The sequence below is a fragment of the Balearica regulorum genome, chromosome 3 (genome assembly GCF_011004875.1).
Source record: "Balearica regulorum gibbericeps isolate bBalReg1 chromosome 3, bBalReg1.pri, whole genome shotgun sequence".
Lineage (NCBI taxonomy): Eukaryota > Metazoa > Chordata > Aves > Gruiformes > Gruidae > Balearica > Balearica regulorum.
Window position 1 is genome coordinate 52,414,518 of NC_046186.1, and position 12,744 is coordinate 52,427,261.

Sequence of the window (12,744 nt, forward strand, 5' to 3'; positions counted from 1 at the left end):
TCTGAAGGCAAGAAACCCAAGACACTGAAGTGTGGGGTTGGTTTTTTTTTCATATCTGGAATTTTGGTGTTTAATTTTTTTGAGTTACCAACTACTATATTTGTAAAACCTGTGGCATTTTGCATATGATCATGTCTCAGCAGTAAAACCCAGCCATTTTTAGTCAAAGTTGATGAAGAAATCTTGACGTGTCAACTTTGAACACCTTCAGATATACTTGCTGGATGCGCTATGATGCTCTTTTCTGAAAAATTAAGGTGAGATTTTGTTAATCAAGACTGCCAGTAATTACCTCCCAAATACTCTATTTTCCAGGTGTCATGTATATGTGAATTAGATTTTGATTATCATTACAATAATAAATCCACAGACTTGTAGATTCTCCTGGAAACATCAAGAGTAGCATGGGAGAGGACTATTGTAGTAAGGAGGATGAAGAAGAATGTTAATAATTACAGGTGGCAAAACATATAATTTCACTATGAATGTGTTAAAGCTGGATGTTTGCTGTCTAGGTCTTGTAGTTTCAGTCAAATTCCTTTAGGCCGCTCTGGGACTGAAATGTTAATATCAACTTCATAGACCGCATGCAAAGATAAAATATGCTCTTAAATGCATGAAGATAAAGTATCATAAAGGTGAAGTTCCTCTTACAACCTGGCTCTGCTGATTGCATGTTTGTGATGGCTCTCATCAGTTGGCTTCGCAGAACATTCATTCTGGCAAGAGTGCCATTAACATGCCGGCTAGTGTCTGCAATGGTTAAATCGTTACCTGTGGGGAGAAAAGAGGAGGTATAGTTGGGTGGCACTGAAGTGGCATTTAGAAAGGTAAATTTTATCCTGTGGAGGTATGTTATTAAGCATTTAACGCAGCATAGGCAGTATACTATAGCCCCTTTTAGTATAGGGCATACTAGCACTCTGGACTTCACATAATCGAAAGGAAAACTCAACCTTGCAGCTCCCAGCCATTATTTGCTTGCCACAGGTCTTCTTTTGGAAAAATCTGGAGACCTGTATCTCAGTCGGTACTATCTCTCTTTGCTTTACCAGCACTGCTGAGAATAGCTGCAATAAGTATACAGGAAAAGTTTTAAGGAACTCAAAAGGTTCTGAAAAATTGAAGAGGTCATTTCTGTAATTTTAGAGCTTTCTGTCATTTTCAGTGAAAAAGAGGCCAAAATCCTTTAACTTATTATTATCCTTCGCTAGTGAAATCCAGCTTTCTGAAGAGTTAAACTATTGTGAATTGATTTCAGTTGAACTACTTGGTTGAGTATATTTACCTGTGAACAACCGTTTGCAGGAACACATATTTAAACAGTGGTTGTATCTGAAATGGTCCTTTTGTAAATGAAATAAACTTTCGGTGTCTGGCAGGATGACAACCCAGGAACTACTCTAACTGTGCCTGTGGCCATTTCAAGTACTTTGTGTGGTAACTTTGAACTATTCTGTTACAGCAGCAGTTCTGCTTTAGTCATGTGCTTTTGGAATTCATTTTAACGTGCACCCTTATAAACTGACTGGGAAAGTAGAGAGGATGTATATTTACTGTCATCTGCTGTCCGTTGTAGCTCCATGGCTTGGTTGAGAAGTTCTTCACTTTTACCTTTATGGTAAATGGTCTGAGTATCAATTCCAACTGCAGCCTACAAGTATGTTCCAAAAGAAGAGTCAGAATAACGCTTACCAAATGTTCCTCTTTATTGTGTTTAATTGTGGACAACAGATTACTTCATATAAATGAAACTACAAAGTCACTGCAGTTTCATTTGGCTGTTAACATTTAAGATTGGCAGCTGGATTAGAAAAAAAGTCTGAAAAGCAAATTTTTCCATAGATTGCAATTGAAGTTTAGAGAAATGTATGCTTTTCCACACAGCAACACTGAATAACAACGATGCAGAAAGCACAGAAGTCCTCTTAATTTATCATCTCCAATATGGTCAACGTGATACTCATGCTACCGTGACTGTTCATTTCTACCATCATCTCAGATGGGTGATGAACACTTGCACTGTATGGGGAGCTGCCCTGCAGCCCCCAGTAGCATGCTGGAGGCAGAGTGCTGGACTTGAAATCCCGCGGCTCCTGGGGGGTTCAGGTCCCTGTAATCTAACCAAGTCCTCTTGCTACCCCACTAATCAGTTGCTGTTAAGTAGCCTATATATAGGTTGGAAATGATATACATGGAAAAATACATCTAAAATATTTTAGAACAGCAAGGCCAGAGACAAAATTAGCATGCTCCTCCCTGCACTGAGCATGTGAGTGGGCTCTTTGCCCCATTTTAACTTCATTTTCAATGAGAAACAGTCATGCTTCTGTTAGATGTCTTGACCACCTTTCCTGCCACATGGTGCTGTGTGGAACATGAGGACTGGAGCACTAAATGCCAGCTCAGGTTCCGACGGGGCCAGGGAGTTGTGTGGGCTTTCACAGAAATGCCTCAATTTGCGTGATGACACAGAGCGGCATCACCCTGTACTGTTGGACAGAAGAACCTGTTGCATCTTTTTGAATACCAGGGGACTTTAGGCTGGCAGAATAAATAACCACCTAGGATTTAACTCAGAAGATAGTAAATGAAGCAAAATGTGCCGTGGGAAGTTCAATGCTGACAAATAAGCTAGATCTTCTTTACACTTAGGTGTCCAAAGTCCCTGAAGCATTGCAAAGTAAAAGCTGATATTATAAAAATTACTCACATCATTGACCCGGTTTGTTGTGTTCAGTGCCAGCAATGCAGCTTTATTAGCTTCTTCAATATAACTGGCAATGTTTTCATACACATTTGAAGCATTTATTGCCCTTTGTACCAGCCCATTTGTGTCAACACCATACAAATTCCTGGTAAAAAGAGAGTAAAAGGAGGAAGAAACCAAGCTGAATCGAAGTAGTTTCAAATGGATTAATTTTCTTAACATTCTGTGAATTCTGACTACATAATCATGCACAGAAATATACTTGGGCTAAGTAGTTGTCTTTTCAATGTGCATGATCACTTATGTCAGCCTGAAGCAGGTGAGAACTATGTGGATAGAAGGTACTTCCCAGTGGTTTAACTCAGGGAATTTTGCCCTTAACGTCGATATGAGCAGCAACAAGTGTCTACTGAACTTTTATCTTTTTTTTTTAAATCTAGATTAGATATTACATAAATTAACAGAATAACATCTATCAGTTGTCCTTCCTTAGAGTAACTCCTGGCCGTGAATGGAAGGACCTGTGTGTGTGCCAGTGATGAGGACAGCTGTATCACTGGGGTGTTTATACTTTCCAAAAGTAAGTGGGGAAAGGGGGAGGATCAGATGAAGACCTGCCCGTGATCATTAAACTTTGCAAAAAGTTAGATTTCAAAAATATAAGATAGCTTTGCTGGCATGGTAGAGCTTGATTTGCATTTTAGGGGATAACTGGTCTTCCAGGGAGATTCCAAACAGCAGTTGGTTTCGACTCAACCTTCAGCTGTTAGCAACTTTGAGTAAATATTAATTTTTTATATTTTTGTGATAAACAGAATGCAGAGTATATGTTAGGTATAGACTCTAAATATACACGTGTGTGTATTCACTTCAAAGAGTTTGCACACTGAGGGCTTATTGAGCTTCCAGATTCAGTGCTGTTGCAACAATTTCCTCCTGTGTTCCCCCAAGACAAAAGAAGAAACTCTACCAAATAAAAGCCTAACAGGCTTATAAAGCAAACCCATAAACCCCCAAAATTATTTGAAGACAGGCTAAATTTTTTAAAGGATTAAAGTTTCACTGCAGGACAATCTTCACAACAAATAAAAGAGTCAGAACATTTCCATCTGGATATCTCACAATTATTTCTGTTTGCTTTCTGTTAAATTCCTAATGTGTTGGACTTGGTAGTCGTTTTTAAATTATTTTGGTAAGGGGTGAAGGCTAGCCATATGGGGTATTTTCTTTCATGTGATTCTGCTGCCCCCAGTTAGCTGATCTCAGAGTGAACACACTGTTTGTTTTTTAGGCTGTCTGTAGTTTGTGTGGCATTATAGAACAGAGTTTCAGATGTCAGCTTTATAGAATTGAATAAAAGAAAACCATCTGTTATTTTTTTTCTCTGTTTTAATCTCCTATCGAGGGCATACTAATATTAAGAAACAACTGGTATTTAGATAATCTACTTGAAGAGTAGTTTTATCTTCCAAAAGCATATATCCATGATGTTACTCAAGGTAGAATTTGGTGAAATATTGTATTTAAGAATGCATTTGCAGCAGTGATTTTTCCATGGGTAGTCCCAATTGCAAATAAAGTCATATTTCAAATCTGTCTAAAAGTGGCTTTTTAGTAAATTGAGGGAAAGTTGATGCATTCAGTATCTTCCAGCAAACTAGGAAGACTTACAGTAAGTTTTTGGGGTTACAGTGGGCCAGTTTCACTGGGACACAACCTGTTTTCAGAACTATTGCATTTGTAAACCAGTTCTTGAACAAAAACTATCCCAAAGCCCCTTTTTTGGCCCAAAATGCTAAACGTCTTTTACTGTGAATGAACTTACCGACGTGTGCTGTTTCTGCAAACCCCATCTAATCTGCCTGTATTATTTTACTTCTCAGTAACCTACCTTTCCTATTCTCTTGCTATGGGAGGAGAAGATCATGCCAAATTAGAAAGGGGAGAATGTCACTCAAGACATATGTTTGTTTATTCTTTGAAAAGACTAATAGATTTTGCTTAGCTCGACTTCAGCTGTTCCCTCCGGACCTCGACAAGTCCTTCCATACGTGACTTAACAGTGATTTGCTTAGTGCCTATTTACAGACAGCATATCTAATGTCACGGTGATTCTGCTTGTCTTTTAGTTCATTCAGCTGTTCAGTCAGTAGCACTTGTATGAACAGAATCTGCTGAAGTTAAATTTTACCGGTCCAGCTCATCAGCAAGTCTTCTTAGGTTGTGTGCATGATGCATAGCCTTTTCTACCAAATCATCATCGAACAGAGACAGATTGGCTATTTTTTCTTGTAATTCCTTTTTCGCTCCATCTATTTCTGCGTAGAAGCCTGACGCATTCTGAACAAAATATGGAAGGAAGGAAAGTAGAAGAAAGTTGTAAAAAATCAAGTCTGTATTTTGATGATTATATTTTATTTTACCTTTCATAGTATTATAATGTTGTTATTTTATGTTATATTTGTTTGATGTTATATTTTTAACAAATAAAAAAAAGGAAAGATCAAAAAGATTCTGTCCCATGAATGTCAGTATGGCAAGACAAATACAGGAAGATAAAGATCAACCAAAATTCCATGAATCCCTTAAAAAGGTATTGGAGAGATATGTGTAAAATATCAAAGAAAAACAGTTGAGAAATGTCTTACTATCCTTTACTTTTCCTCCAGAATGGTGCCAATGACAACTCTTTCAGAGTGTGTGGCTAATAGGTGAAGTAATTAAAACCTTCATTGTGGTTCTTCTTGAATTGGGAGGTGAAACCCATAGTTTTTAAATTTTTTTTAACCTCTCCTCTGTGAAGACTGCCAGAAATTAGTTTTTGGGACTTCTAAATGCTGCCTATAGAAGGAAACTAAATAGTGCTGGGGTGGGTGGGCTTACGCATCATCCCGTTACTACACCGGCCCTGGCACTCCTTTGGAGAGCTACCCCTCTCCCAAACCTGCCTCCTTGGGAATAGCACGGGGCAGTGCCTGTGCCCCGGGGGTAACTTGGCAATTGCTGGAGAGGGGCAGAGAGTTTCGCTGTACAGCTCTGCCACATCATGGAAACCTGGCCCTGGCTCCTTTCTGCCTCCTTGCACAGAGACATCCCTGATGCTAAGACACCTTAGGTTAGTCTAATATGTAAATGAGTCCACCTAAATACTGCCTATATGAATGTATAGGCAAAGAGAAGATGTAAGATGTATGATGTTCACATACTACTTCCTTCCTTCCCTGCAGTGTGAACGTCCCCTATGTCTAAACTTACCCACAGGAGTGGGGAACCTGAAATGATAAACAGCAATTTGTTTTGCACATAACACAGGTGAAAAAAAAAATCATACTGCTTGATCACCCAGGGATGGTTATAAAGCAAGTTGCCTTCTTTCTGTTTTCTCAAATTACTTTTTCAAAGAAAAATTAATGACTTCTGATACTTGCTTTTGTGTTAAAAAAAAAGTGGGCAACTATGACCAAAATGAATGTTTGTGGAGAATTTTCATTTGTCTTAAATTATCTCAAAATTTTAAAATAAAACATGAAAAAAAAAGCAGCTTTGGTAAATATTTTAGTTAGCAAAATCCCAGTTTTATTTTCGTCACTTTTTCATAGAAAGCCCAAACCCCTAAAATTTCTAAAAATTTCCTACAACAGCTTGTCTCATTCATCATTCTGGATACTAGTCTACAGTTCCAGAAGAGAATTTCTATAAGACAATCTGTTTATATATGTTTTACACTCTGACAGCGGCTGTTTTTAACACTGATACCTGGGATCTTTACCCTTCTCTTTCACTCGCAGGCATGAGAAAAGGAATTTAGCATATAGTGCAGTCTTTTACCAGAGCATCTTTTGACAGCTGCTTGTAATGAAATGGTTGAGAACTCTACAGCAAAATTCTTCATTCAGCTCTGCCTACAGTAAGGTGTCCTTACAATATAATTATTTTTCTGAGGGAGTAAAATGTAATTACAGGACCTTTCATCCAGGCAGATATATACTTTTTTTTTTTTTTTTTTTTTTTAAATTATTCATCAGTATTTCATTGAAGCGGTATAAAAAAGGAGAGGTTTTTATTTAGTGGTCTAAATGCATGACTTAAAAGTTCAAAAAATCAGGACATATCATTTAAACAAGTCACTCAGGCACTTACCTTTATTACCTCACTTAGCTCAGAGCTGACCTTTTGTGGTCCTGCCAAAACAGTTGTGGCACTTAGCAGAATGCTGTTCAGTTCATCTGTTTGCTCTTTTATTTTCTCATGTTGTTTCTACAAAAAATAAAATAGAATTAAATCACATCCAAAACCATCTGTGAATTGCTAAAATACAGTGTCACCATTTTTGTTAAATGTATTAAAGTTAATTCAAAAGATGAAGTGATGAACTAAATAGATCTTAGACAAATTTGATGTCTAAGTTTTTCCCAGACATCTCTAATAGCTGCATATTATAAGTCTTTGCATTTTCTTGTCTCTGTGAAAGAAATGGTTTGTTTGGGTGTTTTTAATTTATTAATTTCATTTTATATTACACCATGAGCAATTATTAGAATGAAGCATTATTCAGTGCACTGCCAGCAGAGACAAATTAAACCTGGACTTTTCATAGTAGTCTGGAGACTAGTTTTTTTCCTGGAGGTTTTTTAAATCTACAGTACAGAGATCTCTTTTCCTTCACTGTAATGTGAACAGTCCCTTTTGCACAACAGCTGCCTTCATTGTGAGGAATAATGAAGATCCAACTGGTTCAAAACAGTGAACAATTGCGACTGCACACTTCAGGCTTTGCTTCACAAATGCGAGACAAGCTGCAGCTTGGCACTGTAATTATGAAACAATGGAACAACAGAAGAGGCTTTATACATAAGGATCCCAAGCTGCTTGTAGAAGAATTCACGAGAACAGCAGGCCTGATTTCTCTATTCAATTATTGGACCTTCCACATCAGCATGAACTTCTAGCGCTGCAAATGTCAAGAGCTCAAAACTCAGCCACTGATGCTATGAAACCCAGAGGTTGGCCTGAATGTGCAAGATTATTCTTCAAATCACAAAATTGCTGCCTAAACCTTTTTCCTCCAGAATCCATACAATTTCAGGCATTGGCATGAAAACAGTTCAATTCAAATAGTCTAAAATTATTCTCTTTGTCATTTTCTTCCTTGATAAAAAAAAAAAAAAATTAAGAGAAAAATTTTAGGTGAGACGTTCTGGTTTTGCATCCTTTAAAGGAAACTAAAGAAAACAGAGAAAGAGTCACAAAACTACTGGGAGGAGCAAAAAGTAGTCTTTTTGTATGGCTGATGGATTGGGTACTTTTCTGGGATAAGAGACCTGAAAATTCAATTTCCTCATCAGCCAGATGGGATTTGAAACTAATACCACCACTTAGAGGCAAACATGCACCCCTTCTGTGCTGTAGGGGACAGGTCTCCTCTGAGCTCTCCTCTGGAGTGATTTCTTTGTTCAAATTACTGCAACTATTCATTTGAACGGAGCATAAGGGAAAACTGCTGTAGCCTTACAGCTAGGCTGTTCACCCAGCAAGCAGGAAACCCAGTTTCAAGGTATCCGTTGTGGAGCAGGTCGAGAATGGATTTGTGCGTGAAGATGCAAGGACAATTGTCTGCTCTTCCTGAAAACATGGGGATGCGTTTTGTTTAAAGAGGACCAGAGAGAAAGTTGGGATGAGACAGTATGAATGCACTCAGCCTAGGGCACGAATGCAGTGCAAATAATTGTTTTACTAGAATATAATTCTATTCTTTTGTGAGCATGAAGCTCTTCCACGTTATAAATCCGTACATAACAGGTGAAACAATCCCACCACAATACTTATAGTAGCCATGCTACACGGAATTTTAAGCTTCTTGGGTTTTGTTGTAATTCTTCCTAGTTCAGGCATTAATATCCATCTCTCCCTTGGCCTGCTGAGAAGTGCCATGCAAAAACTTCTCATTTATTGCCACTCCATGAATAAATAATAGTACCTTGCACTTTCACAACTTCCTGCTTAGAACTGGAGAGTCAAACTCATCCCACTGAGTGGTCCAAGAAATTCTTTTTTTTGGTGGGGTGATTCCTGAAACTAAATTGTTTGCAATCTACTATTTTAAGCACTGGCAGAGATGGAGTGTTCACAGACAACAGTTATGGTAAATGTACTGCATAGTACCTCACGCCTTTGAAGATGGGCTGTGTTTTCCTTATTTATGTCCTCCGTTTGCATAACGTAGTCAAGTGCCTGGTCTAATGCCTCCTCCAGGTCTGACAGCTTCATGTCCTGTTCGCTGAGCTGCTCCAGCACATCAGATACTAGAGATCTGGTGTCATTGTACTTCTCGTGAAACTCTTCAACTTGCTGTAGCACTGGGAGAAAGATCAGAAGCCACTGATTAATCCAAAGCTTGGATTTCTGACAAAACTTACCTATGCCACAATTTCTTTTGCTGTTACTCAGAGGACAGTAAAATGCATTTGTTAAAAGCTCACTTGAGACATCATATAACTAGGTTTTAATTTTCCCTCTTTTGAAAAGGAAAGATGTTTCTCATTTTAGTATCTCATTGTAACCCCATTAATGCCCCCTCTCATGTAGTTTTTTCCTTAAAGAAACTCGGTTTTGCTTTCCTTGCTCTTCATTTGCTTTTTGTAATCACAGCTAACCAGGCTGTTCTGGAGAAGACAGTCCTTATTGTGCTGGGGCTCTGACTCATGTTCACCAAGCTGTGAGAATTAGGCTGCCACTCTTTCCCATCCCAGCGGTTCTTCTCTCTTTGCTGGAGTTCCCAGTCCCCGTGGCAGAGCTGGCAGGGGGTAAGACAGACATTCACACGAGCAATTCCAGCCCTGGCACGAACCTTCTTAAGCAGCTGTCGCTGAGGTGCTGCAGTGCACAGGCACACACACATTTTTCTGCCCATTTTGCCCCGGGGGCAGCAAGCGCCAGCAGGGACTCGGGGCAGGCGTTTGAAAGCAGCAGCAGCATCTTCAGCGCTCCAGTTGGTGCTTGCCAAGTGCCCGCTGGTCCTCCCCATCTAGACATCTAGAGCTGCCTGGCCTGTGCCAGCTGCGCATCAACATGTGGGTGAGTGGAAAACAGAATTAAAACTTACGGTCCTCCGCTTTGTTCTCCTCCTTATCCGCGAGTTGCCTCTGATCAGTGAAAGGCTTACGGCGTTTGATCTCCTGCAGCATCTCCTCAGCCTCACTCAGCTTCTGGGCAATTTCTTCAGGGCTCAGCTCTTGTTGAATTGCATAGTATTTCATCTTGCTGCTGATTTCTGTGGGAAAAAAGAACAGATGGTCGATCCAACATGGCTACAGAGAAGTAAATACTGTGGAGTACTTTTACTTTTTTGAATCCGGATCATGCTGACGGCAAAAGAAAGTTTTAATTCTCTTCCAACTCTATAGTATATAATTATTATGTTTAGTCCAGTAAATTAAACCTATAAATAAATAACACTTTCTGGCATATGTGGGGGTCTCAGCAGAAGAAAATGAGATTAATCCGACACGGGTTGTGTGCATTATTTGGCTTGGCAGTTCTTATAGGCTGGGATCATAATTTTATTCTGAGTTCTGTGTCGTGTAGCAGGCCAGGGCTTTCATCCAGGATTAGGGTTTTTAACTGCTGCTGCAAAAGTGTTATGTTTACTAAATAACAACAATGGCAAGGAGACTGAAGTAACCTCTTTTTTCCATCTGAAGAAGTCTGAGGCACCCTAAAGAGGTAACATATGGCTTCTGGCCTGATACTGCCTAGCTGCCTTGGAGATAGATACTATTTCAAGGTTTTGGTCTCAGTTCAAAAAACACTGTTGGATCCCTGCAGCTGAAATTGAGTTTACCCAGCCCCAGTGCAGGCATTACAAAGTTTACCCACTTCTCGCTCCCCGGCCTCGAATACCGATCACCTCCTCTTTTATGCCCTACGATGTGAGTAGCTTTGGCTTATGTTCATCACTACTTTTGTGGATAACCAGAGCTGGCAAAACCAGCGCTATGCATCTGTAAGATTTTTGTACAAAAATAGATGTGTATTTGTGGCACAACTGATTCTTTGGCAGAGTATCGTCTTATACAGTTTCTTGCTGGCTCCCGAGCTCATTAGTGAAGCTTTAAAGGCTCATACTGAGCAGTAACACGTCACCACCAGCAGCTCCATGGATTTCTTTTTCCTCCTCATGCTGGCACATGCATGTGCGTGTGTGCACACGTACACCTTCCATTCAGTAAAGAGTGGCTTGCCTTCTTGCCCTGTAGAAGAATAGTTTTGAGCATGGTGGAAATAATATTCACCTACTTGTCTCCAACTGCTTTCTGGGTGAACAAGCACTCTCTTTTTGTTCACAGCCTGGTTTGTGCTTTTTGTGTCAAACTAGATACATGTCTGCCTTCTGTGGTTCCTGTCCTGCCCCAAACCATTTAACAATACAAAAGGATGATCCACAGAGGTCAAACAATGATTGTTAATGACATACAATGAGGCTCATGCTGACACTTTTGCTCAGTAATTGTAGAAATAAAATGTGATGGATGGCCAGACAGTCAAAGGTGATGTAGCATCACAGGTGTAGGGAGGCAGTACAAGTGTCATATCCTATGAGCCTGATCTCAGCTTGCCTCCTCTTTTGTGTGATGGGATATGTTAATTTAACTATGTTTGTTGAAATAAAGTAATGGTTGAAGCCCCAATGGAGATAAGGATAAGCAAGGGTAACAGCTGATATGTAACCACTCTTCCTTACGCAAGTTGCCACGGAGCTTGCAATAATTGTTCTAAGACAGAACTACTCTGGTCTGTTAATCAAGTATTTCTATTGAAAAAAAGTCTGTTTAGCCTCAACTGCCAGTCAGCCTTTCTATGCTGGTGCCATATACAGCTTTTGTACTCTGTTGGCTTTGCCAAAGACTGGGGGAAATCAGTGTGCTCTGTGACAGGACGGAGGCTTTCATGATGCAGGTGGACAGGGGACAGGGATGCTTTGGACTACGTTCACTTGGGGTTTTATTGCTTTCTGTAGGTACTGAAGAAGAGATTGCAATTGGTTTAATCTCAGTCTTATCTATCAGCATGATAATGACATGTCTTAGATATTCCGGATGAAGATGATCATCTCTGAGTAGGAAATCTTTTTTAAGTGCAGTTATGCTTGGGAAGGTGTTCACTGTTGTCATTTATCCTTTGATATATAGGACAGTAGACATTCTTGAAGATGCAAGAGGTTTTACAGGCTCTAAATAATAATAAAAAAATCTTAATCTGGGAAGGTGTAAAATATATAGATTTACAGTCAGAAGAGAAGTTACTTTTTGAAATTTATTGCTCTAGCATGTTGCCCAAGGACAGACTTTATAAGTTTTATCTGCATCCCCTCACATCATATGGACAGATGAGCAGGACACTGAGACAATAGGTGACAGTTTGTCCCAACATTTTAACATGAAAAAGCTCTTGGTTTCACTTTTTTCCTTTTTGGGAGATCTTCATCATCATGTTTACCTCTCCCACTGTGAAACAGCATCACTATAATAATTTCTGATGGTCCACATAAGCCACACAGTTTACAATTCTGCCTTTCACTTTTATTAGAGGCAGCACTTTGTGGAAAAAGAAGGCAATGAGATTGTAGTTTTCCAAATCTACTTCTCTATTAAAAAAAAAAACCCAAACCGAAACCAAAACCAAAGCAAAACAAGAGGACAACAGCTAGTCTGTAAGTCTGTAATGCTCTGTAGATGTGTCTGGACCCACACTCAATTGGGAATTCTGGTCAGATGAAGCAATAAGGAGCTTGAAAAGCAAATCACCATTGCCTCCCACACCGAGCTTGGGGAAGCAGTAAGATCATGAAATTATTTACTATTCAGTGTGCTTTTCTTTTTAGAAGCATCTGCATGAAGTTATAGGCACCAGCACAATCCTGCTCAGCAACAGTTTGCTAAAAGACAAAATCTGGATTTAGTGTAACACTCACTGATGCAATCACCAGAGTTAGTCACACCTCACTGACTGCCATGGCTTCAAAAGGGGAAGCACAA

The 12,744-nt window shown here is 39.5% G+C and overlaps 1 protein-coding gene across 1 annotated transcript in view; it reads right to left on the reverse strand.

The window, feature by feature from the left end:
- The window catches only part of LAMA4 (laminin subunit alpha 4), a 102,431-nt gene that overhangs the window by 38,179 nt on the left and 51,508 nt on the right, over window positions 1-12,744 (reverse strand). Inside the window, exons 10-16 of the mRNA XM_075747923.1 lie at window positions 9,813-9,980; window positions 8,873-9,066; window positions 6,851-6,967; window positions 4,902-5,050; window positions 2,714-2,855; window positions 1,558-1,654; window positions 658-774 (exon numbers count right to left, since the gene is read on the reverse strand). Of these exons, the coding sequence (XP_075604038.1) occupies window positions 658-774; window positions 1,558-1,654; window positions 2,714-2,855; window positions 4,902-5,050; window positions 6,851-6,967; window positions 8,873-9,066; window positions 9,813-9,980 (984 nt within the window). The remainder of the gene's footprint in view (window positions 1-657; window positions 775-1,557; window positions 1,655-2,713; window positions 2,856-4,901; window positions 5,051-6,850; window positions 6,968-8,872; window positions 9,067-9,812; window positions 9,981-12,744) is intronic.